The sequence below is a fragment of the Phoxinus phoxinus genome (assembly GCF_949152265.1).
Source record: "Phoxinus phoxinus genome assembly, chromosome: 10".
Lineage (NCBI taxonomy): Eukaryota > Metazoa > Chordata > Actinopteri > Cypriniformes > Leuciscidae > Phoxinus > Phoxinus phoxinus.
Window position 1 is genome coordinate 21,424,166 of NC_136885.1, and position 26,255 is coordinate 21,450,420.

At 40.1% G+C, this 26,255-nt stretch overlaps 1 protein-coding gene across 3 annotated transcripts; it reads left to right on the top strand.

Moving 5' to 3' along the window:
• Positions 1 to 1,870: 1,870 nt before the first annotated feature.
• nr4a3 (nuclear receptor subfamily 4, group A, member 3) lies at positions 1,871 to 25,674 on the top strand. Of its 3 annotated transcripts, none has more exons than XM_079626001.1 (9): positions 1,897 to 2,184; positions 4,975 to 5,127; positions 6,042 to 6,123; positions 9,048 to 9,895; positions 15,217 to 15,346; positions 16,109 to 16,272; positions 16,784 to 16,980; positions 21,196 to 21,374; positions 23,827 to 25,674. In XM_079626001.1, exons 3-9 carry the CDS (start codon positions 6,060 to 6,062, stop codon positions 24,096 to 24,098), a joined length of 1,854 nt encoding a protein of 617 aa, XP_079482127.1. In that variant the 5' UTR covers positions 1,897 to 2,184; positions 4,975 to 5,127; positions 6,042 to 6,059; the 3' UTR covers positions 24,099 to 25,674. The 3 variants fall into 3 exon arrangements, with proteins under 3 accessions (XP_079482128.1, XP_079482127.1, XP_079482129.1); XM_079626003.1 differs by lacking the exon at positions 1,897 to 2,184 and adding an exon at positions 4,016 to 4,065; XM_079626002.1 differs by lacking the exon at positions 6,042 to 6,123 and having other exon boundaries at positions 1,871 to 2,184.
• Positions 25,675 to 26,255: the final 581 nt, after the last annotated feature.

Here is a 26,255-nt window from a genome sequence, read left to right on the forward strand (position 1 = left end):
GTTAATGTGCACATAGGCTACCAGTAAATACTGAGCCAGTTTCTGGTTCTTTGAAAGGTATGTAATTTAAGTTGTCTCTAACCACCCCAAGCAGAACCTGTCTTGTCACAAACGAGGCTAATATCACTTGACCCGGTTAACTTCACCGTGTAAAGAGGCGAGGGAAGGTCACGGAGAGGGGATTCCCCGTGACGGCAAAGCAGCAGCGCCGAGCGCGCACCGTTTCCATAACGTCTCGCGACGCGGAACATGTTCCCCACAACTACAGACCACGTGATGAACTACTGGACTTCTTTAAGTTGGGAAATGGACGGTCAAAGTATAAACGAGTTTTATTTTGCCAAACAAATATCACAAGCAAACACAAGCCAACTGCTCGCTCCAAAATGGAAGTATATTTATCCAGGCATTTACGCTTTACTTTCAGATATGGTGTATGTGCTTAGCAAGAACAGTCTTATGTAGCCTACAACTTCTTTGCAACAGCTTTTCGTGAGCTGTGGAAGAAAAATTGCCTGTGGTCTTTTACCGACTATTCCTGCAGCGCGATATTTTGTCGTGAGACTTAGCGAAGTATGAACTATTCCCTTTAAACAATTGTCTTTAAACCACATTAGATCTACGAAAACATTTAGTAGCCTACAACAACCGAAACCTGTTTATCCTTAGGACGTCCGAACTCACACCATCCTGCTTTTCCGGAGAGCCAAGCGAGTTAAACAACATGGTTAGAATGAAGAGACCTGCGAAAAAATTACCCGAAGCTATATCGGTTGTCTACTTTCTCCCATGACAGTATGGGGATATCATAAGGTTGTTCCCTGGTAAGAGGTAACGGGGACACGCTTCCGCTAAAAATACCTGTCTACGACTATATTTGGATTGGCTGGAACACAATCAAATGTCTAAAATAAACGGATCCGCCCCGGCGCAATGAATGAAGGATCTGCTATCTCACACCGCTGCTAAATTTAGTAACATCGCTTGCGTCAATCACGCGCTTTCAGTGCGTCAAGTCCTCACCCCGCCTCCGGGGGCTGATCATTGGCCAGAATTAGAACGTGGCCAAGAAATTACGCGTCTTGTGATTGGCTGTTGATGATTTTTTTTTAAAGTATGGTGTACGCTAGCTATTTTTAATAATTTGTTTAGTGAGCACGGCGCAAAGTACTCTGGGGTTTTAAATTCACCTGAACTCACAGCCTTATTATCTATATTCCCTTATTTTATTATATTTTTGTTTGCATTGAGGTAAATAGAAACTTTGGCAAGTGACTGACATTAAAAATGGCTTTTCTGTTGGCTGGTCTGCTTGTCCAATGGAAGCTTGCCTACAAATATTTGTTAGGTTAAAGTTCATACGCGCACGTTCATACAACGTGTGTATAAACCTTGCACACTTTAATAAACGTGTATTGTCACTAACAATATGATTACAGTGATTATTTAATATAGTGAAAAAAAAACTAAGAGGCCTGCACTTATGGGCATTTTGCTATGATCAATCAACTCGTTTTATAAATCGGCACCAGCTAACAAAATAAGGACATTTAAAATAGTTTCATCAGCTCTGGAATTATTCTGACACGAATTACGTTTTATTGCGCTAATTTCCACTAGTAAGTAGTGACAACATGCCCTACCGCGCGATTTCAGAGAACCTCTGATAAAGAGTCATAAGATTATCCCTTCTCTCTCTCTCTCTCTCTCTCTCCTGGCAGGGACTGTACGGCTTATGTGTGTATACTGTACAAGCGAGGCCGGGGGAGCGCTACAGTGCAGCCTGCCGACGTCACCTCTCCCATGGCGTCACATTGACGTAACGCATTCCAGGCTCTCTATGTACAGCCAGACGCTTAAATGTGCTATTAGACTTTCTCTCGCTCAGCGCGCGCCACATAAACAAAGGCACATTGCAACTTAAGCTCAGCGCATCCTCTTCGTTACTAACGCCGACTCTGTTATAGTGGAGCTGACAGAACCACGGAGTACTTTTTTCTTCTTAGCTAAGAGGAAAATCAGTCAAATAATATTTTTAATGAAAAATCCATCAACTTTTGCGACTTTAAAACCAACTTCCATCCAACCACTATTTTCAGTTTTTACAAATTTCTGTTGGATATGCACAAGGAATTATTAATGCTTTACAAACATATGTAAAGACGGAACCTCAACAGAAATCAAGTAAGTCGGATTTTTAATTAAATAGCCTACGCTTTATAGAAAAAGCGCACAGATGTAGCCCACGCATTGAAATGTAAAATTATTGACGCTTTGGCTGATTTTTGTCATTTGTATCGCGGTCTCCGCGGATTTCTGCATGGCATTATGTTATAGAGAACTTTTTAGTCCGGACCTGTTGAATGTTCGATCCTCACCGCGCAAATAAACTGTGTTGTGAGCGATGTCATTGTAGATGGATGTGAATCCGAATTTAATTTGCGAAAAGTAGCCTATAATATTCTCTCAGGTTGTCATGGAAATGGGATGCCTCTTCCTCACCCCGGTGAAACCGCTGTGTGAGCTCGCGCGGGGCCGGTAGAGAGTCTCGTGAGATGCGCCCGAGTACGGAGTGAGTGTCGCGCGCTCCGCGTTTCTTAAAAGTGTGACTTAATATTGTACGAATGTTTATTTATTTGTTTGTAGTATCTGGGTTAAGAATAATTCTAGTTGTTTGATCTAGTCTCATCAATAGCCTATTGCATTGCCACGTCTCAATGAGACGACTACACGAGCTTCATTCATTCTGTCTTTAATACGGAGGACCAAACGCGAGTGAAATAGCCTAGGTATTTGCACAGTAAAAAAATATAAACAGTCACAATGTCGTCACGAAAAACTAAAGTTTTATATTTACCATTATCGCACTCTTGTTCTCACCAGAGTGTAGGCTACTTTTAAGGAGCTATCAACATATTTGTAAAGCCATGTGTCCCTGCTGTCAGAAGACTTTTCTGAACAAACAACATGACTGAGTTTATACAATGTGACTGGGCGAGTATCTTTGTGGTGTTTACAATTTTATGTTTGGTAATTATGAATTGACACCGATACACCCAAGAAACACGCTCTTGTTGTGCTTTAAAAAGTGATTTATTTCACTGTTGTTTGTGTTGTGAATTTCAGATCAGCTAAGCACGCGCTGCAATGACACTTGGGCACACCTTCATAAACGTTAATGACAAAGTAAAGCTTAGTATAGTGGGTAATCTATTTCATTGGCAGTAGCCTATACATGCCAGAATAGTGAGAGTGGTGACAGAACCGCCCGCAAGAGGTATATGTATGATACGACAATAGCTTTGCATTGATCAGAGCAGTGATCCAAGTGAGTTGTATACTAAAGTTTTATTCCAAAGCACGCGAGATCAGGTCACGAAGAAGCTACGGAGGCTGGTAAAAGCTCTGTCTCTTTCCCTCAGGTCTCTGTCCCCATCGGGTGTCAAATCCCGTCTCCAAGCTAATTTACTGTAGTTGTTTTTTCCCCATCCCTTTATCTCCACTCTCTCCCTTTCTTTGTGTGTTTGCTGGAAAGCCTCTATCCCGCGCGCTTATTGAACGCAGAACGGAGCGCCTCTAAAGCGCGTGCTTCAGTGCTCTCTCGCGGTTCTCTAGGTTACCGGGCCACAAGCGGACCTGCACGCTCTGTCAAAATCACACACAGGCTAACCCCAGAACTCAAAAACAAACATAATAAAGTATACCGAGCGCTGCCAGCTTCATAGTAGTTGGCTATAGGCTATGTTTGAAATAAAATAGCTTATTTATGAGGCCAATCAAAATTCTATTTTTTGTTAGCCTATGTTTCATTGTCCTGACTACAATTGTCAATTAAATCATAAATGAATGCCTACAGTTTTAATATTCCCAAAACATGAAGGTTTCTAGGGTTTGTTTCTGGCGGTTTGAGGTACGAGAAAGACCGTGCTCAATTCGAGGGCTGGCTTTGTGTGAGCGCGCCTCTGTCAGGGAGGGGGCGCTAGTCGCTTTTAAAAACTCTTCGGTGGCGCGCTTGGGTTTTATTTGACCGAAGACGGGGATAGTCAGACTTCGTTGAGTGCACAGGTGAATATTGTCTAACTGTCACTGAGATTGTTATTATTCTGAGCTAATGGAACAAACAAAAAAACTGCATGGAAAGATATTTTATTAGACGCCCTGAACTATCTTCTTGTTTGAATGTAGCAGCAGAAGGAAACAATGAAATATTCCTTTATATATTGCATATATAGACATGTGTGAGACTTAGTTTTTAAACAATGTGCCTTTGTGCTGAAAAAATGTTTATTACCTCACGTCTTCGATGCATTTTTTTTTCACTTGTCGTTTTTTTTTCATCGAGTGACAAGACTCTTTGAAATCTCAAATCTCAAAATGTGTAAAATTTTATTCGTACTTGTTTTTTTCTATTTTGATGAATATGGTTTGTTCCCAAAGGCTGCGATTGAATCGTTGTCAAAGTTGTATTTGTATTATTTCTGTAGGCTAAAACAAGTAGCCTACAACTTCGTCTAAGCCTAATATTTTTGTAGCCTATTTGTGAATAGAGTTAATGAGTAGGCTAGGCTATTTTACAGTTAACATAGGCTACACTGAACATTTCATGAGACTATTTAGTGTGATTTTCTGATTTAAGAAAAATATACAAATGACCTGTAAACGAATTTGCATAACCCATAATGCATTTAATTCCTTCAGTAGCCTACTTTTTGCATCCAATTGTTTAAGGGTTTAGATTATTGTGTAAAAGAAAAGAAAAAAAGAAAAGAAAAAAAACGTAGTTGCTAGACTTGGCTTGCACACTTGTATTTGAATTAGCCTATACATAGCCTACATTTAAAACAAGTTAAACCCAAGTAATCTACCCTATACGAAAAGTCCGAGTGTGTCTCTATTATTTTGCAGTTCACTGTTTGTGTGTGTGTGTGACTTTTTGTCGTAGTGAACTAAAGCATTCTGTGTTCCCGGTTGCAGACAGCGGTTCGGAAGAGCGCCTGCAGCCCAGGTCTGAGTCCCGGCTCCCGGATCCCTCACCCGCCGCGTGCGCTGAAGCAGCCTCGAACCCCAGACGCGTGCAGCCTCCAGCCGAGACACCGAGCACGATTCAGCGAGCAAAAGGCCAAGCAGGTACCACAATCTCTGTAAACAATCTCTCTCCACTCTGGAGAGCTTCTCCAAACATAAGCTACTTGATGTGCATAGCATATTTAAACTTTTTATATCAAGCTAATACATTTCTAGTTTTAAGAAAATCACATTTACTTAATGTAAACCGACTGGTAGTAAGATATTAAAGTTTTTGTTACTATTTTGAATACCCTATATGCCGATGAGCGTGCTGTTATAGGCCTACTTTGGTTTGTCTTGTTTTGGAAACATGGAAATTTTAGGAAATCTCAGGGATATACTTTTGTATCTACCTGCTAAAATTGTAATAAAAGAAAGTTTTCTGGTCTGTCTGTAAAGCAATATGCTAATCAGTTCATATAGAGTTTTGATATGGTGTAGTTTAAACTATAGCCTATATTTTTTGTGTTGAGAGCTTGTTTGTGTTTGTTATTTTCCCGGACATAAATGCTAATAACCGGACCAATCACTGATTTTTAATGGCACTGTCGTTTCTCCGTACAACATTCCTCAGCAAATTGCATTTAATTATATATATATAGGCTATATATATAAAAAAACATTAATCGCGCAGATGGTGGTTGGACATTTATATGGCAGATAAGGCATCATAATCACTTGTGTTCCAAATAATGAAACGAGCGAAATTTATATTGTAGCTTTCATTTAATATTTGTACCCAGTAGGCTACTGCCAGTAGTATCACAACACACTGTCTTCATGGTCATAACAACCTCGTGTGCTGCTGTTAGAATACAGTAAGTGCATAGAAAGTGAAAGTTTGCGCAAATCTATTTGTGCTGCCTGATGTGTTCCACTGATGCGTGTTTGCTTCAAGAGCAAATTCAATCTGGTTAGCGTGTCATGTGCATTTATTTATTTATTTATTTTGTCGTTGATTTTTTGTTTGTTAGATCTATGGCACTCTGACAATGAACAAGCGATCACAGTTATTGGAACAGCTGCATTTTGTCCATCTAAAATGCACACCTCGAGGTTAGAAACTGTTTCATCCCTCTAAAGCGCTTTAAGCCTGCGTGTGTATTTGTGTGAGGCTCTCTGTCTGGTGCACACACACTCACTTTCTCTCTCTCTCTCTCTCTCTCTCTCTCTCTCTCTCTCTCTCTCTCTCTCTCTCTCTCTCTCTCGAGCTGTAAAGCATCGTTTCAGTATGACTTTATGTGGTCTAGACCTTTTAAATATTTTGACTTTTTTACGTTATGTTGGCTGCGTCTTAATTTTTATGATCCGTGTCATGGTGAATGTGGAAGTTAGGTAGAGGATCGACGTGCTCTGAGGTTTGCACGTGCACAAATAAAACCATAAACGGATACACACAAGAGATATAATCAGACAGAAAGTAAAGTCCTGTTTTTTGTGTACGGATTTGTATAGATGTACATAATTTGAGCTGATCTTAAGTGTGTCAAAAAAGATACCCAACCCTTGATTGGCTAACTGCCATATTTGAGCTTAACACGGTCTTCAAATACCAAAAATACTCAAAAGCAAGTTTATCAACATAGCTGTGCCTATATCGCATGCTGACATATATATTTTTCTCGTAAAATTCGTAAAAACTATATTATTGTTATTTTAATTGCAAGTGTAAAACGAGAATGAGATGACAAAGCCTACTGGTCCGGTAAAACAATTGTCTAGGGAAGGAAATGTTCATATCTCAACCGCAAGTTTGAAAGATATTTGTTCTGTATGACGTTGTGGTGTACGAACGTTTGACTCGTTTTTGCAAAGCTCCATCCAGCGCGAGAAAGATTGACCTCAAACCATTCATCAGTAGGCTATCCATGACCATGATGATGAAGGGGTCGCACACGCCCGCGCTTCAACACCTCTGACGTAAAACTCTTCCCTTATCTGTTAAGTTGCGAATTGGGGATATAAGTTGGGGTATGACATGGATAAAATATAAGTACTGGCAACACTTATCACGTTATTGTAGATTTGCACAAAAATATATTTAGTTTAAAACGTCTTTAATAGGCTATAGTTTAGTTGCTGGTTATATGTACGCTAGGGGCGCTAAAAGGCTATTTGGGTTGCGCGCGAGATCAACCACAGGTGAAAACCCTAGCTAAAATGTAACAGAAATTATTTGAACTTTACACGCTTGAAAGTCATTTAAATAATTTGTAGCTACACTGAAACATGTAGGATACCATTGAATTGTTTTTTCCTCGTTAACAGTGGCGGCTGGTGAAAAATATCTTAAGCTGTCTGTGTCATATTCAGTCGGTTTCAATAGTCTTTATTTTAGTTGCAAACGATTAGGCTACTTTCAGATATTTAAATTGAATGCTACAATGAACAGCAATGCTTCAATGTAAAATTGAAGCATACATGGAGAAAAATAATATAGCAACATGAGGTATTATTACTAGAATCAATAGGCCCATGTAGGAGGATAACAATGAAGTTCACTGTTAATTTGAATAGCATAAGAATAAACAAAACTTAGGCAATCAATTCTTAAAGGAAATTAAAAAGAAAATATTTTAGGTAAGCTCTGTCTGTTGATGTGCAATGCATTTTCATTTGAATCCAGTGGTGTGACAGAAATGTAATTAAACTCACTGTTATCCATGATGCTGTAGGCTATGCCATGCGTTTGTATATTAGCCTACGTAGGAAATGGAACGCGCGCACACCGCTCCGAGTCATCACAGGTAAAGATGCGTTCATCATTGATAAGCCTCCTGATTTTACTAAACACACATGACGCGTTGGAGGCACAAGGATTACGGAGTCACTACACGACAGCGTCAATCCGACGTCGGGTCTGTTTACACTTCCCCACCTAGGGAAAATAAGCAAACAAAGGACACGCACACACATCTCCTCACGGACTCAGGTAACTGCACAGACGCACTTCAACAGCTGTGTCAAGGCGCACAGTTGTAGGTTATATAACTTTGAGAGCGCGCGCTGGCAATATGGTTTTCCTGGAGCGCGAAGCTGGCTCAGGATACAGCCTACTAATTAACAGAAACAAGGGAGTTCCTCCTGGGTTTTAATAAGATCATTTTATTTCAACAGGTGCTTGGTGCACATTTAATTAATAGAGTTAAAACGATGAATATTTATCTAAAAGCGTTTGATTAAAACTTGTAGGCGTTATGTTTTGAAAGCAAGTGACTAAACTCATCTTTTTCTGTCTGACCACGACGTGCATATGGTTTTGTGCAGTGTTTTATGTTTACATCTGTGCATTTATTATTATCCCAAGTGGACGAAATATAAAGACTGTTGATGGATAATCAAATAATGATTTGTGAGGTAATATGTTTGCTCCTTGGGTTGGACAGTGTTTGCTGTCAAGAGTGGCATGAAATTCAAATCCAGAAAAAAACTGCTGAGATTAAGGAAATATTTTAATAATTAGGATCATTATTAATTAAATAGTCCACCCAGAAATTATCATTCTGTAATAAACTACTTACCCTTATGTTGTTCCAAACCTGCATGAATTTCTTCAGTGGAGATGTCATGTCAGCCTCAGTAACTTTCATTGTATGTAAAAAATAAAATATAGTATGAAGTGGTAATAACTTTGGGCTCCACTGAGAAAAGAAAACCATACAACATAAGTGTACGTAAATAATGGCTGAATTTTTTTTAATTCAGAAGAGGTTTTATTCTGCTTTTTGTAACAAGTGAGAATCCAGGCCATAAATCCTCAGCCTGCATTTGTTTATTTATTTCTGCATGTGTGCCCACCAGCTCACGGCCTAACCCATGTTTCCAGGAATGGTTTATCTACTAACTTGGTACTAACAGAATAGTACTCAAATGCCATGTATGACATCACATCCTCTACACACCTGAAGACAATATTCATCCAAAAGGCAATATGATAGACATTAAGTCTGTTTCTCGTTTCTCTCTCCCCGTCTCTATAGACATGCCCTGCGTTCAGGCCCAGTACGGCCCTGCACCTCATGGGTCCAGCTACTCCGCCCAGTCCTTTGGTTACCATGGTGACTACAGCGCTGACCTCATGGCGACAGACTACGCGAAGTGTGAGCTCGGTGGAGGGGAGATCTCGGCGGCCGCCGCCACTACGTCCCTTCCCAGTTTTAATGTGTTTGTGGAGGGAGGCTTCGAGCCGAAACCCTCCTGTCTGTATCAACTCCCTCCTCAACGCCCTATCATCAAGAAGGAGGTGGAGCCTTACCCACCCATGGCAGCATCCGACGAAGCAATAGCTGGAAGCTCCATGTACTTTAAGCAGTCGCCCCCTTCAACGCCCCCCACGCCGCTTCACCCCGGGCCACCCAGCAGCTCTTTCTTGTGGGATGAACACAGTCTTCCCCCTGTGCCCCAGCCCTGCTTGATTGAAGGCCCATTGAAGAGCCCTCGCTTCCCTCATTTCTACGAGCAGACGGCCCCACCATCCACCAGCGGCTACGACACCTCCATCGGCCTTCCGCTGCGCCCTGAACGCTCTCCGTCGTCCTCCTCTTCGTCTTCACATGTGCCACCCAGCCTGGACACACACACACACTCACACGTGCACTCCCATACGCATGCGCACTCGCACATGTACCCGCTGAACATGGGTAAGCCGGGAGGCCTGGCGTTCCGCTCTCTGGGCATGGGCCCGTGTCCGCAACTTCTGGGAGAGAGTTTGCCATCGCCGCCCAATCGCGGCAGCTCCGGGGAGGGTACCTGTGCGGTGTGCGGAGACAACGCAGCCTGTCAGCATTATGGTGTGCGCACCTGTGAGGGCTGCAAAGGCTTTTTTAAGGTAAGAATTCAGCATCCCTGCTGGACAGAGGTCTTTCATTTTCTTATAATAACTCTCAACCAGATCAGATTCAGACGCACCCAAGTTCCATCATTGTCACTACTATTTACACGAGTACGCCATTGCAAATGCATAATAATCCTTACTGACACACACTTTCACTGAAAGAATCATACAGCAAGTTCTGTTTAATGCAAATAGGAGGATGCAAAATAACTGACTCACGTGTACTCGGGCCTTTAAAGGTATAGTTCACTCAGAAATGTACTCACCCTCAGGCTGTTGAAAACCTGTAAAACTTTCTCTTTTTCCTTGGAACACAAAATAAGATATTTTGGAGAGAAAAAATTTGCTCATACAATGAAATTGAGTAGCGTTTGATGTTGTTTTAGACCAGTGATTCTAAGATATTTTCTGTATTTCTGCTGTAATTATGACAAAACAGCTTGCTTTCAAACTTGTTTTATTAACTGAAACTGAGATTATTAATCAATTAAATTAATTAACCAAGATCTATTTTTTTATTCCAGAAGTTTCAAGAATGGTAGTTATATTGAGGGGTAATAAAAAAATTATAGTTAATATATTAATAATAATTTATCCATTTAAAAACTTTTTAGTTTTCCTGTGACCCCTTTTGGAAGTTTGCTGAGGTTCCTAGTGGGCCCTTGGTTTAGACCCCACTGACTATCACTATATGGACAAAAACAATTCTTCAAAATATCAATTTTTTTGGGTGAACTATCCCTTTAAAACACGGATAAATAAAGTGAACTAGTGAAATAAATAACCAAGCTGAGGTCAATTGAACCTGACAGGAAATATTTGCCAGTTAAGAAATCTCTCCTTTGGATTTCCCATAATGCTTTAAATTTTTTCTTAGTGTTGCATATGGTTGTAGAAGCTGAAGTGGGCGTTTGCAGTTTATGTTGATTGATACGTGTTCCTCAGTGTGTGCTTGATTTGAATAGCATGTCTCATTGTGTATTTGAGTGTGTCTGTCATTAAATGGAGTGTAAGAGGGCTGTACTTGCTCTTTATTGTACAGTGTGTGTCCGTTTTTTGTGTCTCTTATGTGTCAGTGTGGCCAGGGTAGTGTTTGTTAATTGTGTATTCATTAGTGGTCATTAGTTTTGTTCTTGGTTTGAAAGGAGCTCTTGGCTGAAGAGCCTCACGCGGCTCTACACCGATCGCACCTCATTCTCTGAGTGTGAGGCTCAGGGTTAACCAACCATTGTAACGCACTCTGCAGGCGTTTGAACCAAGGTTAAAGCCCGCCATGTGAATAGCGATTCTTCGTGAGCTGTGTGTGTTTTTGTTGTTTCATTTTGAAGAGGGGGTTGGGGGTTACGGTCTATGCGACATACAAGAAGCATTTGAGGCTGTACAGAAAATAATTTGTGCACAAAATCCGAAAGATTGTTTAGTTTCAGTTTTAGAGGCACAACTGTGACAGGTTTGCTCAGCCTTTTCATGAAAGCATTGGCTTGTGTGTACTGAGTGTGAATGTGTGTGTGTGCATGTCTTTGAGTGCTCTCACAAATCGTCTGAGCGGCGGTTGCCACGGCGTCTGTGAGGGTCGTTTCCCTCGGTGACCAGTTAGAGGTGTGACAGCGGCGCGCACTTAAAATACAGCAGCTTGGAGCTGTAGCCAGAAACACACACACACACACACACACACAGACTGAGGATAGTCTGCATAGAAAGTTTCGATAGGGATTCAATTGAACAGTTACATTATTTGCCATTTATTTCACATATGTTTTGGGATAAGTATTATTTTTAATTTGCTTAGTTTAATATTACAGAAACCGTGAGAAGACTTAAAATATAAAGAGACTGTGCTGAAATACTGACAGTGAAAGTGAAGAAGCGAGAGTGGCAGAGCTGAAATAATTGAAAATGGCCTGTGGTCTGGTGCAGAAATAAATTATGCCTCTTTTCAATTAGTTTCACAATTAGTTTTTATTTAGTAATTAATAAAAGCAGGGGTTGGTAAGCCTGAGGCTTTGTAGCTATTACTGCAACACTGGCACACACACACACACACACACACAAATGACATCCACAAACAATGACATATGCACATTGGCAAGTCTTAGACGATCAGCATACTTATTTTTTATGCATTCACACACTCGTCACCCCTAACTCGCAAAACACCCTCACCATTTAATTATCTCAGGCAACTCATTAAATCACAATATAAATATTAGCTGGTGAATTTTAATGCAAGCCGGTGTTTTGTTTGACAGTGTATAGCTTTTGTCAAACTGTTAACTCTTTTTTTACAAATTCTCATAAATGTGTGTTTTTTTTTATACAATAGGGTTTATTGTGATATTTATGCACATTGATTTCTAGTACATTAGTTTTTAAAATAAAATTTTAATGGAGTGTGGATGCATTTATCCACTAAAATTATTCAGATTTTCCCCCTGGCTTTAGTTTTGTTCATTAACAGCCACTAAATCATTCCACTTATGGTTCTACTTTACATCTGAATGCAAACTGTTTCACAATGAAAAACAGCAAATAATTGGCAAAATCTTTTCTCTATCTTGCTCACTCGCTCACATCCCTTATTTTCACACCATTTATTTGGTTTGTAATTTGCTCTGTGACTCATAATGTGCTCCGAGTGAGAATATTTATTCTGAATATTTACCTAATGGAGGGTCAGCACAGTCTCGCTCATTCACAAAACCTCCACATTCAACCCACTTCACTGGAATAAAAGTTGAACAGCTCTTAACTGCTAGGAACTGAATTAGACGTCATATCCAGCACTTTCCTTTAAGCTTTGCATTTGTTAAAACCGTTTCAACAAAGACAGATGTGCATTTGTGCCATTATTATGGACTTTATAAAGTGCTGAAAAATAAACACACTAAAATGTGCTTGATTCACAGACATGGTCATTTTATAATACAGTATAAGTGAGCAATACACGCAGACACACATACTTAACCAATTAATGATGACCCAGTTCCACCTCTCCTATTGAACAGCCATACACACACGTCTAATTACACACCCAGAGGAGAGGGCGAGAGAAGATAGTCTGATCATCTCTGATTAGGGGAGGAGAGGACGAAGAGAGGGGGATATAGGTTCCCTAAGGGGTTTTAATGCACGACAGAGCCATTAGCACATGTTACATGTCATGAATCCACAACTGCTTGTCTTTTCCAACCCTACGGACCCTGCTGTGCACTGGACCACAGCGCTGTGTGTGTGTGTGTGTGTGTGTGTGTGTGTGTGTGTGTGTGTGTGTGTGTGTGTGTGTGTGTGTGTGTGTGTGTGTGTGTGTGTGTGTGTGTGTGTGTGTGTGTGTGCGTTTGTATATTTGTGTGCTTCCATGAGAGAATGATGTGAGAGAGTTAGACAATAATAGTTTTAGTTTTTCACTTGTCATAGACTCGTAATCCTTTATTGGAATTCATGGTTCCATGAAGAATCTTTAACACCATTTCAGGTTCTTTTATAGTGGAAAAGGGTTCTTCTGATTATTAAAATGTTCTTTATGTTAATAAAAAATGGTTCTTCTATGCCACTGGCGTGAGAAGCCTTTATATTTATAGGACTGTAGTGTATGTTTTTCAGGCCTTTTTGCCATTAGTTTGTTGGGAGATTTGTTCTCAAGTTACCATAACCTCAGAAATCCTTTTCCCATTGAAAAAACAAGTCGGAAACCTATTGTAACCGTGACAATTTTGCACTGTGACATCGTTTAGAGCATAAATAAACACAAATACACATGCACGTACACACACAGAAGACGTTTCAGTCACTTAATGGCCATCATACGTACAGCCGTTCATCTCATTTTATGAACATCATGAGATGTCTATTCATCTAGCGAGCTCCTGCAGCAATAAAACCTTTGTTTTGAGGACTGTGACAGAACAGAATCTGTCACAGTCTGAACCGGCTATGAAGTATAGAACGGAGTTGCACTCACATAACTCGTGCATGTGGTTCAGGGGGAAACGACGAGGTGGGTGCTTTTTTTTTTCGACTAAGCCCAGGGTGTTTTCGAGATGATGTGCTCCACAGGTTGTATTTTAATCAAGTCATATTGAATCAGTGTGAATTTAGCTGTAACTGAGTATAGACTCCCCCAGCTAACAAGAGCATTTGCGTGCCCACTGGGAGATTAGTCCACTCTACTATGCTGCTGTGGTTTTGTGTTCAATTTAGGTGAAATATAAGAAACCGTGCAAATCACATGGATAACGTGTGTGTGGGTGGGTGTTTTAGCTTCACCTGATGGTAAAATTCCAGCTTCCTGGGAAAAGCAGGTGGTTTCGTTGATTTCGTTTACACCTGTTGGAAACAGCTGCGTATTTTATGATGTTTCTTTGTAGTTTTTATTGAAAGTGTTTTTAATAAAAACCCAAAATTAAAGTGAGATTAAACTGAAAAATACATGACAAAAAACTTGAGTGGACCATTAGCCGCTAGTCACTTGATATACAAAGATATTAATATTAAACTGTAAGGTTTTTTTTTTTTGGTTTTTTTTAGATAGAAGATTATGAAATTCATAGATGACCATCATGAAGGCGGTGTTTCCCACTTCAGTTTAACTACTAGCAGCCTTGCTAATTGAATAACTGCACAATGAAACCAGAATTGTTGATGTACGCTTTAGTACTGTTAAATGGACTGCAGTTGTAGCTTGTTAAAGCATTGTTTTTGTTTGTTTTGGATATTACATTAATTACCGCAGAACTTACTGGTCTCACGCAAGTGCTTAATCTTTTGGCCCAGCAGTAGCATGTGCATTTGATGTCTGAACCTGAAGCTTATTTTAAGTCTTTTTCCTCTTTTCTACTGTTTTTAGCGGCGGGAGTGCTTGCAGATCATTTTTATTTTGTTTTAATAAGGTCAGTAATAATCGTGCATATCCAGCCGAGGAGAAAACAACTCCAGGGGGGGTTATTGCAGAGGCACGATCCGCCAAAACCCCGAGGTGCCGTGAGCTGACCCGCGAGTTTCACAAACAATTTTATCACGCGGCGCGGGATGTCTCGCGGGAGCGGCCTCAGCACGCTTTGCACTGATCTTCATTGTCAGTGGCTTGCGCTAATAAAATTGTCCCTCCTGCAGGCAAGGCATGTTGGGAAATTAATTTTTATCTAATTATCCTGATGGAGCCAGAGCTTTTTCACATTGTAATTAAAATCTGACCTGCAAGCTTCTTTTTTAATTCTTAGCCAAAAACGGGATCAAATTAAATAAATGAAATGTTTAGACTTGTTAGCTTATTGTTTTCTTCTCCTTCCTTTTTCTCTTTTTATTGTCGGTGGCTGCAGAGGACGGTGCAGAAGAATGCAAAGTACGTGTGTTTGGCCAGTAAAAACTGCCCTGTGGACAAAAGGAGAAGAAATCGCTGCCAGTACTGCCGCTTCCAGAAGTGTCTCAGTGTAGGCATGGTGAAAGAAGGTATGAAACACACACACACACATAATATGTGTCTGGCCACTGTGTATGTCCAAGCCACTCAAGACAATTATCACACAATAGGCCCTGGTGTATATGACCTCGGCTGGACCTCTGGTTAGAGACTGATGCAGAGGAGATAGACACTCTTTACCTTAATGACTTAAAACCCGCAGATGCACACACTACGCTCAAGAAGCAGCGTGGATTAATACAAATTCAGGGCATTGCTGGTTTGGTTGCTTAGTATGAATGCATGAATTAAACTATAATGGAGGTGTTTACCGGCAGTGCTTCGCCTCTGCAATCACAGCATATCAGCAGCTTCAGAACCGGTAATAACACAACACACAGGACAGTCACAAGCACACGTGTTCACAGGGAAATTTAATTCTTATAGAATTTAAGCATGAATACCATGTGATTTAAAAAGATCACACCTTAGATCATCTTAACCACCTCGGTCGGTGATTAGGACAGACATGCATTGTTCTTATTATATCTCACGTTCACTCACCCAGTTTCCTCAAAGACCTGCAATCGTGCAGCTTTCAACTGCCCCCTACTGGTCAGTCAAGCATTGTTGAGAGAAATAGAAAAAGGATTGAGAGAAACTGCTAAAAAAAGACGTGTCATGAAGTATAGGTGTCAAATACATTGCCGCTGGTTGTGGAATTGCGTTATATGATTTGATATGATAATTATTTAGATGTTTAAACCGTGTTCATTGTCTAAACTGTGTGTTTGTTTGTGTGTTTGACACAGTGGTGCGCACAGACAACCTTAAGGGGAGGAGAGGTCGCTTGCCGTCTAAACCAAAGAGTCCCCTGCAGCCAGAGCCCTCGCCCCCATCGCCCCCCCTCAGCCTGCTGAACGCACTAGTGCGGGCCTATTCCCAATCTACACCACGAGAACTAGACTACAGTCAGGTACCTGAGTGTGGGGAAATACTTGCATCAATTAAGGCTAATTTTCACAAATCATTGTTTAACCAATGGATGCATGAATTATTAAATTATTACACAACAAAAATCTTACTTTTTCAAACAACAATATAACCATTCCTGATTGGTATTTAATTTGATTTTATTAAATTTTATTTTGCTAATATATGTTACCCAATCAATTAAAAAGATTTGAACTTTTGAGTACTGCAATAAATTACAGTAGGCCTATATATTCTAGACACACTTTTTGTCATCTATTTTGAATAAAAATGCACAAAAACAAAACCACACTGAAAAGGATAGTCATTTAGAACTATAAGAAAGATGGTCACTGATGATGGATAAGACCCTGCAATCTTCCCCTAAATGGTTAAAAATGCAAAGATTAGTTCATTATATAGTGGTTGTAATGAATCAGAGGGTTATCACATGAAAGTGAGTAATTGTGATTTGTGTGGGATTTTTATTTCTCTCTCTCTCTCTCTTCCTGTAGTTCAGTGCGGTGGAGCCAGTGGGTCTATCTGAGTCTCAGCAGATCCAGATGTTCTACAGAGTGCTAACCGGCTCCATGGAGGTGACGCGCTGTTGGGCCGAACGGCTGCCTGGATTCTCTGAGCTTCACCACAATGACCAGAACCTGCTCATTGACTCTGCCTTCCTTGAGCTTTTTGTGCTTCGCCTCGCCAACAGGTACACGCAGACACACACAGATTTCACATCGCACAGACTTCCCGTGTATGACTCTGACTTCAAAAGTACACACAATCTTCAACATACACTAAGACATCCATAACAATAGAGCTGGGCAATATAGCTTAAAAAAAACAAGTCTCATTGTATTTTTCTGACTGTATATCTCAATATTGCTTAAAAGGCTATTTTTTCAGGCAGAGGTTCAATGACTTTATCCAAGTATTTAAAATGTATACTGCAAGGAAAAAAATCTAGTTTCTTTACTATTGTTCACCAAACAAATATGAGGACGAATTATATTTAATGTCATTGTTATGAAACAAACAGTTTGAACTGATTCACAGGAATGAACACAACTTTAATCGCCTTTTTGCTACTAAAGTTGAATTCGAGATGCCAAATAGTGCATCAGAATCATCAAAATATTCACAATGTTGCTTAATATTATATCTTAACACCAATATATCATTAGTATTTGCCATATTGCCCAGCTCACTTGAAAATACTCTGTATAATATGATATAGAGGATAAAGCCTGTGATAATATCCTAATTAGTCATTTTTCAGTTCGGTTCAGAATGGGTACAGCTGTGGGAGGAAACATTAGTTAGCAATTACACTCTGACTTTACACTCATAATATCTCATAGCAACTGTCAGACTATGACAGACTTTTCTATGACTTGCTATTAATGATGTCGTAGAAGTCTCTTAGGATAGGATTTTCTTTCTGGTTTAGAAATTAGATCGAGGTGTAAAGTTTCATAATGACTGTGAAAATTCATTCAAAGGCACTGTCAGGATTTATATTGTGTAATATGCTGCAGTCGCTACTAGTTACATTGTGACTTTCGATGCAACAATGAGTGTGTGTGTGAGCGTGAGTGTGTGTTCTTGCTCTCTATTCAGCACTGTAAGGTTACTATGGACACTGTGTGGAAGATCCTGTGGAATTCACTTATTTAAGTTTATTGGTTAACAGCCTGGCTTAAAGGGTTAGTTCACCCAAAAATGAAAATTCTGTCATTAATTACTAACCCTCATGTCGTTCAAAACACGCAAGACGTTCGTTCATCTTCGGAACACAAATGAAGATCTTTTTGATGAAATCTGAGAGCTTTTTGTCCCTTCATAGACAGCTACGTAACTATCACTTTGACGCTTCAAAAAGTTCATAAAGAGATTGTAAAACTAATCCATTTGAATAGTTTAGTCCAGAATTCTCTGAATAGACACGATCACTTGATAAACAGAATGAATTTAGGCTTTTATTCACATAAAAACATTCATGAACTCCCACATCAGTTGTGGTAAACGGAAGCTCAAGCATGTTTGTTTGACGCGCAATGCATCATTCTTCATTCTCGTGTGTTACGCAGCAAGTTTGAGTTTCCGCAAGAACCAATGAGGTTCATTTCGGCTTGTTCTCGCGCGTCAAGCAAGTACGATTAAACTTTTGTTTAGCGGTAGTTGTGTAGCTGTCTATGGAGGGACAGAAAGAAAAAAAGATCACAAAGATCTTAATTTGTGTTCCGAAGACGAACAAAAGTCTTATGGGTTTAGAACGACATGAATACTTCATGACGGAATTTTAATTTTTGGGTGAACTAATAACCATTTAACCACCCAAGACATTAAGTGTGGCAGAAACAGCTCTGTTTGATGCTTACTCATATTACATTCCCCAAACTCTTGGATATTATTAAGTTTGAACGAGACGGTTTGAATCCAGACTAGAAGTAACCTGTTGTTTCTTGACTTTAAGTAGAAGTGTGCGTGTTTGGATGTGTCTCAGTGACTCAGTGACAGGAAGTGGATTTTTTGTCCCTGTTGAGCTCTGGTGCTCTTTCTGTGTTTCTCTCTCCCTCTCTGATGGTGTAGGAGCAGGTGCGGGGAGGGAGGGCAGTGGGTGGTGGCGTCACAGCCTCAGTAGGGAGCTGCAGACTTGGGTTCTGAGTCATTTAAGTGGGGGGATTCATCCGGGCTTACGTCATGGACACTCGAAAAACTCACAAGATACGCACTCACAATGTGTGGCGACTTCACAATATGGGCGAACTTGCACATTTTCCGCTCACAAACGTTCACAGTTCTCACATGTTCTAGAATAGACTCTACACCACTAAAACACACACCAGAGAATGGAATCTGATGTGGCTCACAAATGCACACATGCACATATCACACCACGCGGCCGCATTGAGGCTAATGAATGAATGGATGGCAAAGAGATCGACTTGCTCTGACGCAAATTTAAAAGGAATGTGTGCGTTTCCGTCCTCAAGGGTGCTGTTGTTAATTTTGTTTTGTAATAATGAGGAGCTTTCACTCGGTCTGTGTTTGCTCACTTCCTGTTTTCCCTCTTTCTCTATGCCACTGTAGATAATAGACTGATTGCAAACTGCATTTTTGAACCCCTTCATAAAAGGCCCTGTTAGTGAAGGATACATCCAAGAAAGTCATTTCGCTGTTTATGATCATGTGATCCTGGGTGGTGCATCCTCATGACTAATTTTAAAGCAAGGATAGTTTTTTAAACTTGTTTTCCATTTTAATGTATTTTAAAATCGAATGTTGGCAAAGCTGAATTTTCAGCATCATTACTCCAGTCTTCGGTGTCACATGACCCTTCAGAAATCATTCTAATATAATGATGTGGTGCTCAACAAACATTTCTCATTATTATAAATGTTAAAACCAGATGTCCTGTTTAATATTTTTGTGAAAACTTTTTTTAGATACCTTTTTTCAGGATTCTTTGACAAATAGAATGTTGAAAAGAGCAGCATTTATTTGAAATATCATTTTTTATAAACCATGTACAAATCTTTACTGTCACTTTGAATCCAATTTTTTTGTTTGAGCTTTGAAAGTTTGAATATAAGACACAGAAAAATATTTAAGATTTTATTTTCTTTTTCAATCTTAAAGTTGAACCCAAAATGTAATTTCTTTCATAACTGACTTATATACTTTACTTAAAACAAATATGTATAAACAAACTAACAATAATTGAATTAAAAAAACAGTTTCTTTATGAGTTTTAAGCATACATTTTGCGGCTGTTATCAAGGTAACTTTCCGTGACGTACATCTTCATGTAGGGTATTCCAGACGCCCACATACAAGAGCGTAGAGCCCTTCATAGTACTCATGTCAAGTGCTGTACTGGAATGAATAGGCCAGGCAAAGTGATGCTCACTTTCCAATATAACATCACCAGCCGCTTGTTTGAGGGTTCTGTACATATGCATTCAAGTGTAGTGGCGTAAAACCATTAGACTGCATTAATGAAGCACACATTTGGATTATTTACCCCACTGGGTTTCAAAAGCAACTCGGAAGATGACTCTCAAATATTCCTCCTCGCCGTATTTCCCTTCATCCTCTTCCCATTACTCCTCCTCTCCTCGTCTATACAAGTGTGTGTTTTCGTGCAGACTAATGAAGAACAGTTCACGCAGCAGAAGCCAGCACTCTACTGGAAAAAAAGAGAGGAAGTTTTTCTTCCTAAATTGCAGGGTTGAGAGCGAAGGGCTGAAGACAGACCAAAAGAGAGAGAGGATGAGTGGAAGGAGAAGGAGAAGAAAAAGAAAAAAAGAAGAGAGCGATGGATGAGTGGAGAGCGAGTGTTTGGGTGTTTCACTGCAAATTACACACAAACGTTCTTCCTGAGAATACTGTGAGACCATGAAGATAAAAAAAAGGACAGAGCTGAGAGAGAGAGAGAGAGAGGTAGGGAGGGAGAGAAAGAAAGAAATAAAGAGTATAATCTCAGGAATGTTTTAAAAGCTTTAATTGGGAAAGCTTGGCATAATTAGGTCCATTCCTATCTTTGATGTGCTCTTCCCTGTACTGGCTTTCATTTGTCGCTATGGTAATTGTTTCCGTGCAGTATGTCTTAAACACAGATTCAGCGGCCAATCAGAGCGTAGATCATCATCACATGAATCATAGAGAGGTGATAATCAGCGTGTGTGTGTGTGTGTCGCAGCAGAGACTGTGTGCTTTCTGATAGCGTGTGTGGCTACGTACAGAATTAGAGGTTTGCTAAATTGAAACAGGTACCTGTTCTGAAGGGAATGGGAGCGGCGATTAATTAAAAGATGAAAGGCGGCAACTGAACTCGTGGCTTCAAACAGCACCTTGAAGCAGTATAAATAACAACAGTTCTTCATCTAAACCCCTCTCTCTCTCTCTCTCTCTTGCTCAGGTCTTTGCTGGCGGACGAGAAGTTCGTGTTTTGCACGGGCCTGGTCCTGCACCGGCTACAGTGTCTGCGTGGCTTCGGAGAATGGCTGGACTCCATCCGAGACTTTAGCGCTCACCTGCAGGGTCTCAACCTCGACATGCCTGCGTTCTCCTGCCTGTGTGCCCTAGTGCTGCTCACAGGTAACACACAACCTCAGAAACACACTCTGTGCATTTCTCACACACATTCACTTCCTGTCGTTTCCTTTTTCCTGTTGTCGTTCTTGTTTTTGTATATTCACACCCCTTATGTCCGGCTGCTAGCCGCCGTCACAGTGATCACAGGTGTGGGGCAGGTGCTGTCAGAGATTAGGTTTACCTGGACAGCAGAAATAATCCCCCATTAATCACACACAGCAGAGACACAGAGATGGAGTGAGGTTTGTGTGCCTCTCCACTACGAGCACAGGTGGAGTTAGTTGATTATTGGTTGACAAAGTAGGACAGTGTGTGTGTTTGGGTCAGCAGGTGCTCCAGTCTTACCATGCATTATTAACACAGAGGCTAAACAGCAGGTCGACCTATATACAGACCAACACACCTTTCACCACACACACAGAAACATGGGCACATTCTGGCAAGCATGAAAAGAATTGGAATATTGCATAAAAAGTGCTGGATGGAAACACAAAGATGCAAATGAAATTAAAAAATGTTCATTAAAAAAAACTTTATTTTAAGGTGAAAGTGTCACATTTTACTTACTCAAATAAGTACTAATTAATATTAACTACATGTACTTACTATAGAGTAACGGTTAGGTTTTGGTTTAGGGTTAGTTACCTGTAATTATTCAGAATTTACTGTTATTACTATATAAAGTAACTTGTAACTATCTTAAGATAATTGCCGTAAATAAATAAATTAAAAAAATGTATCCACTTCAAGTAAGCGTAAAAGTTGTTGGTACGGTAGCACTTACCGTACCAACAACTTTTACGCTTAATTGAAGTGGATACATTTTTTTATTTTTTTATTAAGAAAACAAATGATGATGGAAACACATTTATGAAATAAATTCATAGATGTGTTTAAAAAAAGTCATGTGACTCAAAAAATAAAATTTTACATGGGTTAGAAACATTCTTTTTTTGTGCAATATTCATATTTTTCGCATACAATTCAGCTAGTCATGACTGAATAATTATCTTAGAGAAGAAAATATTACACGGTATAGAAACACTGTTTTTTATATTGCAATATTCAGATTTTCACATAAATTCAATTCAATGTGAATAAATAATTAGCGCAAAGAAAATGCGGATTTATCAGATTTCTCACAAAGTAAATTCACAGCTTGAATGGAAACATGCAAATGTAGGTAAAACATTTAAACAATGTGGAATCTAATTTATTTAATGAGGAAAAAAGTGACGCTAATGTAAAAGCGGAATCGTTTCAGAGGAAATGCAAGATAATACACTTTGATTAAAGTAAAAAATAAAAGTTTTTAATCTGGAATAACATGCACCAATGAATAATTCACAATAAAAACAAGAAAGTAAATACCGGTAGAAACAATTTTGATCTCGTGTTGACATTAAAGACCGCAAGAAAGCTTAAGTGCGGAAAACTAATGATTTAAAAATAAAAAAGATTTATATGTATATATGTTAATCAATTTACTCAATCACCCACCCAGCGCCCAATCTTAACCTCCCTTTTCTCTGCCACAATCTACAGAGGAACGTGTGTGTGTGTGTGTGTTAGCCCCTATGGAGCAGCACTTAACTCTGTAGAGGAATTGAGTGCTACTCAGCAGAGCTGTAGTCCCTACCTCTCTCTCTCTCTCTCTCTCTCCCTCTCTCCACTCCTCCACTCAGTCTATCGACCCTCTAAAAGTGTCTGTGGTGAAAGAGTGCCATCGATCATCCCCCAGGAAAGAGGGAGAGACAGTGAAAGCAAGGGGAAAAAAACAGCGAGAGTGAGAGAGCACGTAAGCTGAATGCAGTGACAATGGAGCAGCTCTAGACATAGATTTGGAACACACACACACACACACACACACACACACACACACACACACACACACACACACACACACACACACACACACACACACTCACAGATATATCCAAAGCAAGCCAGCACCCCTTTGCACTTCCTCAGTTCAAAAACCATACTGTGGGCACTTACAGACAGTTGTTTGAAGTGTGATAGAGAGTCACACTAGACTGCTGATTAGGGATGAGAATCATAAGAAAAAAATTGTTATTAATAATATTTAATATTAATTTAACTGAATGTAATATGTAATTATATATATATAGAGAGAGTATGTTATTTGTTCATGATTTGAACTGCAATAGGCACTCAATATGTTTAGTAATTCATCAGCATCAGTGATCTAAATGTCAAGAAAATCATTTGGATTCAGTACTTTAAAAAAAAAATGGAACCGGATCTGAATAAAAAATTGTTCTAAATGCCTAAACCAACGACAGATATTGCTACTGTAATACAAAGTAAGCAGTGTATTTTTATGGGATGTTTTTTTCTCTCCCAGCAGTGCAGATGTCTTGACATTTTAAGCTTCAACTTAAATGAGCTTAAAAGTACTCAACCTCTTTCTCTCTCTTTCCTCTCATTTTAGAACAATGTCCTGGTCTGAAGGAGCCCAAAAAAGTGGAGGAACTGCAATCCAAACTGATCTGCTGCCTGCGAGATCATCTGAGCTCGGTTTGCGCAGGAGGTGTGGCTTCAACTGGCAAGGCCACACCCCCAGTGGGAGCTGTTCTGGGCTTGAGGGCGGAGCTTCGATCTCAGCGTACGCAAGGCTTACAGAGGATCTTCTACCTGAAGCTTGAGGACCTGGTCTCACCCCCGCCACTCATCGATAGGTTTCTGGACACCTTGCCCTATTGATATCCACGCCCACTTTTGCAGACCACTGACACGCCCACAAGCTCACTCAGACACGCCCACAGCGGCTATAAACTCACCCTGGGAAGGGACAGAGCCAGTAGCTAACAGTGAAACTGAACTCGATTTCCCATGAGCCCCCAACCCCTCACAAGAAGCAAACGTGTCTGAGGAGAAACCAATCATATAAGCGCTTTTAATCTCTGCTCTGCGCCTGATAGTGTAGATATGAGGCAGGGTTTGAGCTTATCTGATGGAACACGCACTGGGAATGAGAGCGATGCCTATAGCTCAGTGTGCCACGTCAGGAAAAGTATTACGATGTGAGAATGTGTGTAAGTGTGTGCGTGCGTGTGAGGACGCACACTTTACGGCTCCTTTGCAGGCGGTCCAAAAGTTCCACCACAATCCACCTCAATGACAGCAGTTGTGTTCATCACAAACATACACTCACAGACACACAAGAGCACGCGAACTGTCCTTTCACACATACGCACGGATCCAAAACGCCAGCTTCAGATGCCAGATTATGACATATCAACTGTCGTTGGCAGAAACGAAGTGGATGTGTGTGTGAAAACACGTAGGAGTGTCTCTGAGGGAGGCTTTCGCCACAAAGACAGAACGACAGAGTGCATTAATGTCCAGAATCACAGTTGATCGCACCCCAAAAACCTGCAAACAAGTGCAATTTACTAAGTGCTATTGTAAACGACGAGAAAGAGAGGAGAGAACGAGAGTGTGTGTGTGTGTTTGTTCCAGTCCTATTTCAAACTCTAAATTATTTTAATACTAAGACTCGCCTTGTAAGGTAACGGTTTCAATTGAGATGATTTAGCCCAGTCTGCGCACTAACTTTTTAATGACGAAGTTCCACAGACTTGAAATTACTTTAGTTTTTATTATTATTATTATTATTATGAAGAAGAAAAAACCAAGGGATTTTAGCATAAGGATAACAGACTAAAAAGAATAGAATTGGGCTTTGAGCACTTAAAAAACAGGAAGAGGAGGAGGATAAGAGAAGACCGGCGAGATGCAGGTGCAGAGAGAGGATGGAAGGAATGAAACATTCCGCATTCATGCTCATTTTTGTATGTTTATACTGTCTTCGCCATTTATTAATATGGAGGACGTTGTTGCAAAAATGTCTTTTATATGTACAAAAAAAAGTAAAAACGGATTATATGCATGGTTTTCTCCTTCTCGCCTGTGCTTGTATTTATTTTGCAAAGACTGCCGGCTCAACAAGGGCTTGAACACACGTACTGACTGGGCGTTCTCGCTTACTTTATCATACGGCAGCAGTTTGAACAGATGAGAAAGTACAAATTATATAAATATATAAATATATATATATATACACACAATACAAAACTAATATTTTGAAGTGTTTTTATCTGATAGCTTTTTCAAATATTGTGGTACAAGTTGTGCATTGTTTTTTGGAGAAGAAACATGAACAAAAAAACAAAAAAAAACATGTTTTTCAATGTCTTTTGGTTTTAGTTTTTTTTCTCTCTTTGGTTCACTGGAGGCTCTGTTCAGCACTTTGAAATCATAAAAAAAACTTCTGATTATTTGAGTGGAAGTGTCGTTTTTCTGTTCACCTCAGTGTAAAAGCGTCAGAAGTGTTTTTCTCTTGAAGCTTGTGTTTGTTGCTGCGACTCAGGATGAGGCCGAGGGACTCCCCCTTTGTAAAGTTCAAAAATCGTTGACGTGCCAGGTGTCCTTACTGTCTAATACCATCAAGTACCCTAAAATGTGTATAGGGGGGTTCTGGTCAAGGTCCCCACTGCATTGAGCTTCAGTTATGAGATTGAGCTTGGGGACGGATTCAGATCATTTTGGGGGATTCTGACCACATCAGGCCCACGGTCCTCGTTAAGCCCCATCGATCCATGCTGTGACATTTCGGTGCAGAGGCGCACTCGCACACATGCACACTGACACGGCTGCTCTTTCTCTGTCTTCCTCCATCACCCTTCTAATTTGTCTTGGATTGTCGAAAGCAAAGCTGAGCATGCATGGGCATACATGCACACACACACACACTATTTATTGTTTTGACAATAACTAAGAGACAGTAAGAAAAAGCTTGACCCAACACACACACACACACAGAGGACATATGTGATCAGAGGATATTGATTATAACTA

Excerpts from the sequence above, each read along its gene's own strand:
- nr4a3 (XM_079626001.1), top strand. The coding sequence starts at position 6,060 with ATGAACAAGCGATCACAGTTATTGGAACAGCTGCATTTTGTCCATCTA. Across the intron at positions 9,896-15,216 it reads GCTGCAAAGGCTTTTTTAAG|AGGACGGTGCAGAAGAATGC; the intron begins GTAAGAATTCAG and ends CGGTGGCTGCAG. Across the intron at positions 21,375-23,826 it reads TGCCCTAGTGCTGCTCACAG|AACAATGTCCTGGTCTGAAG; the intron begins GTAACACACAAC and ends CTCTCATTTTAG.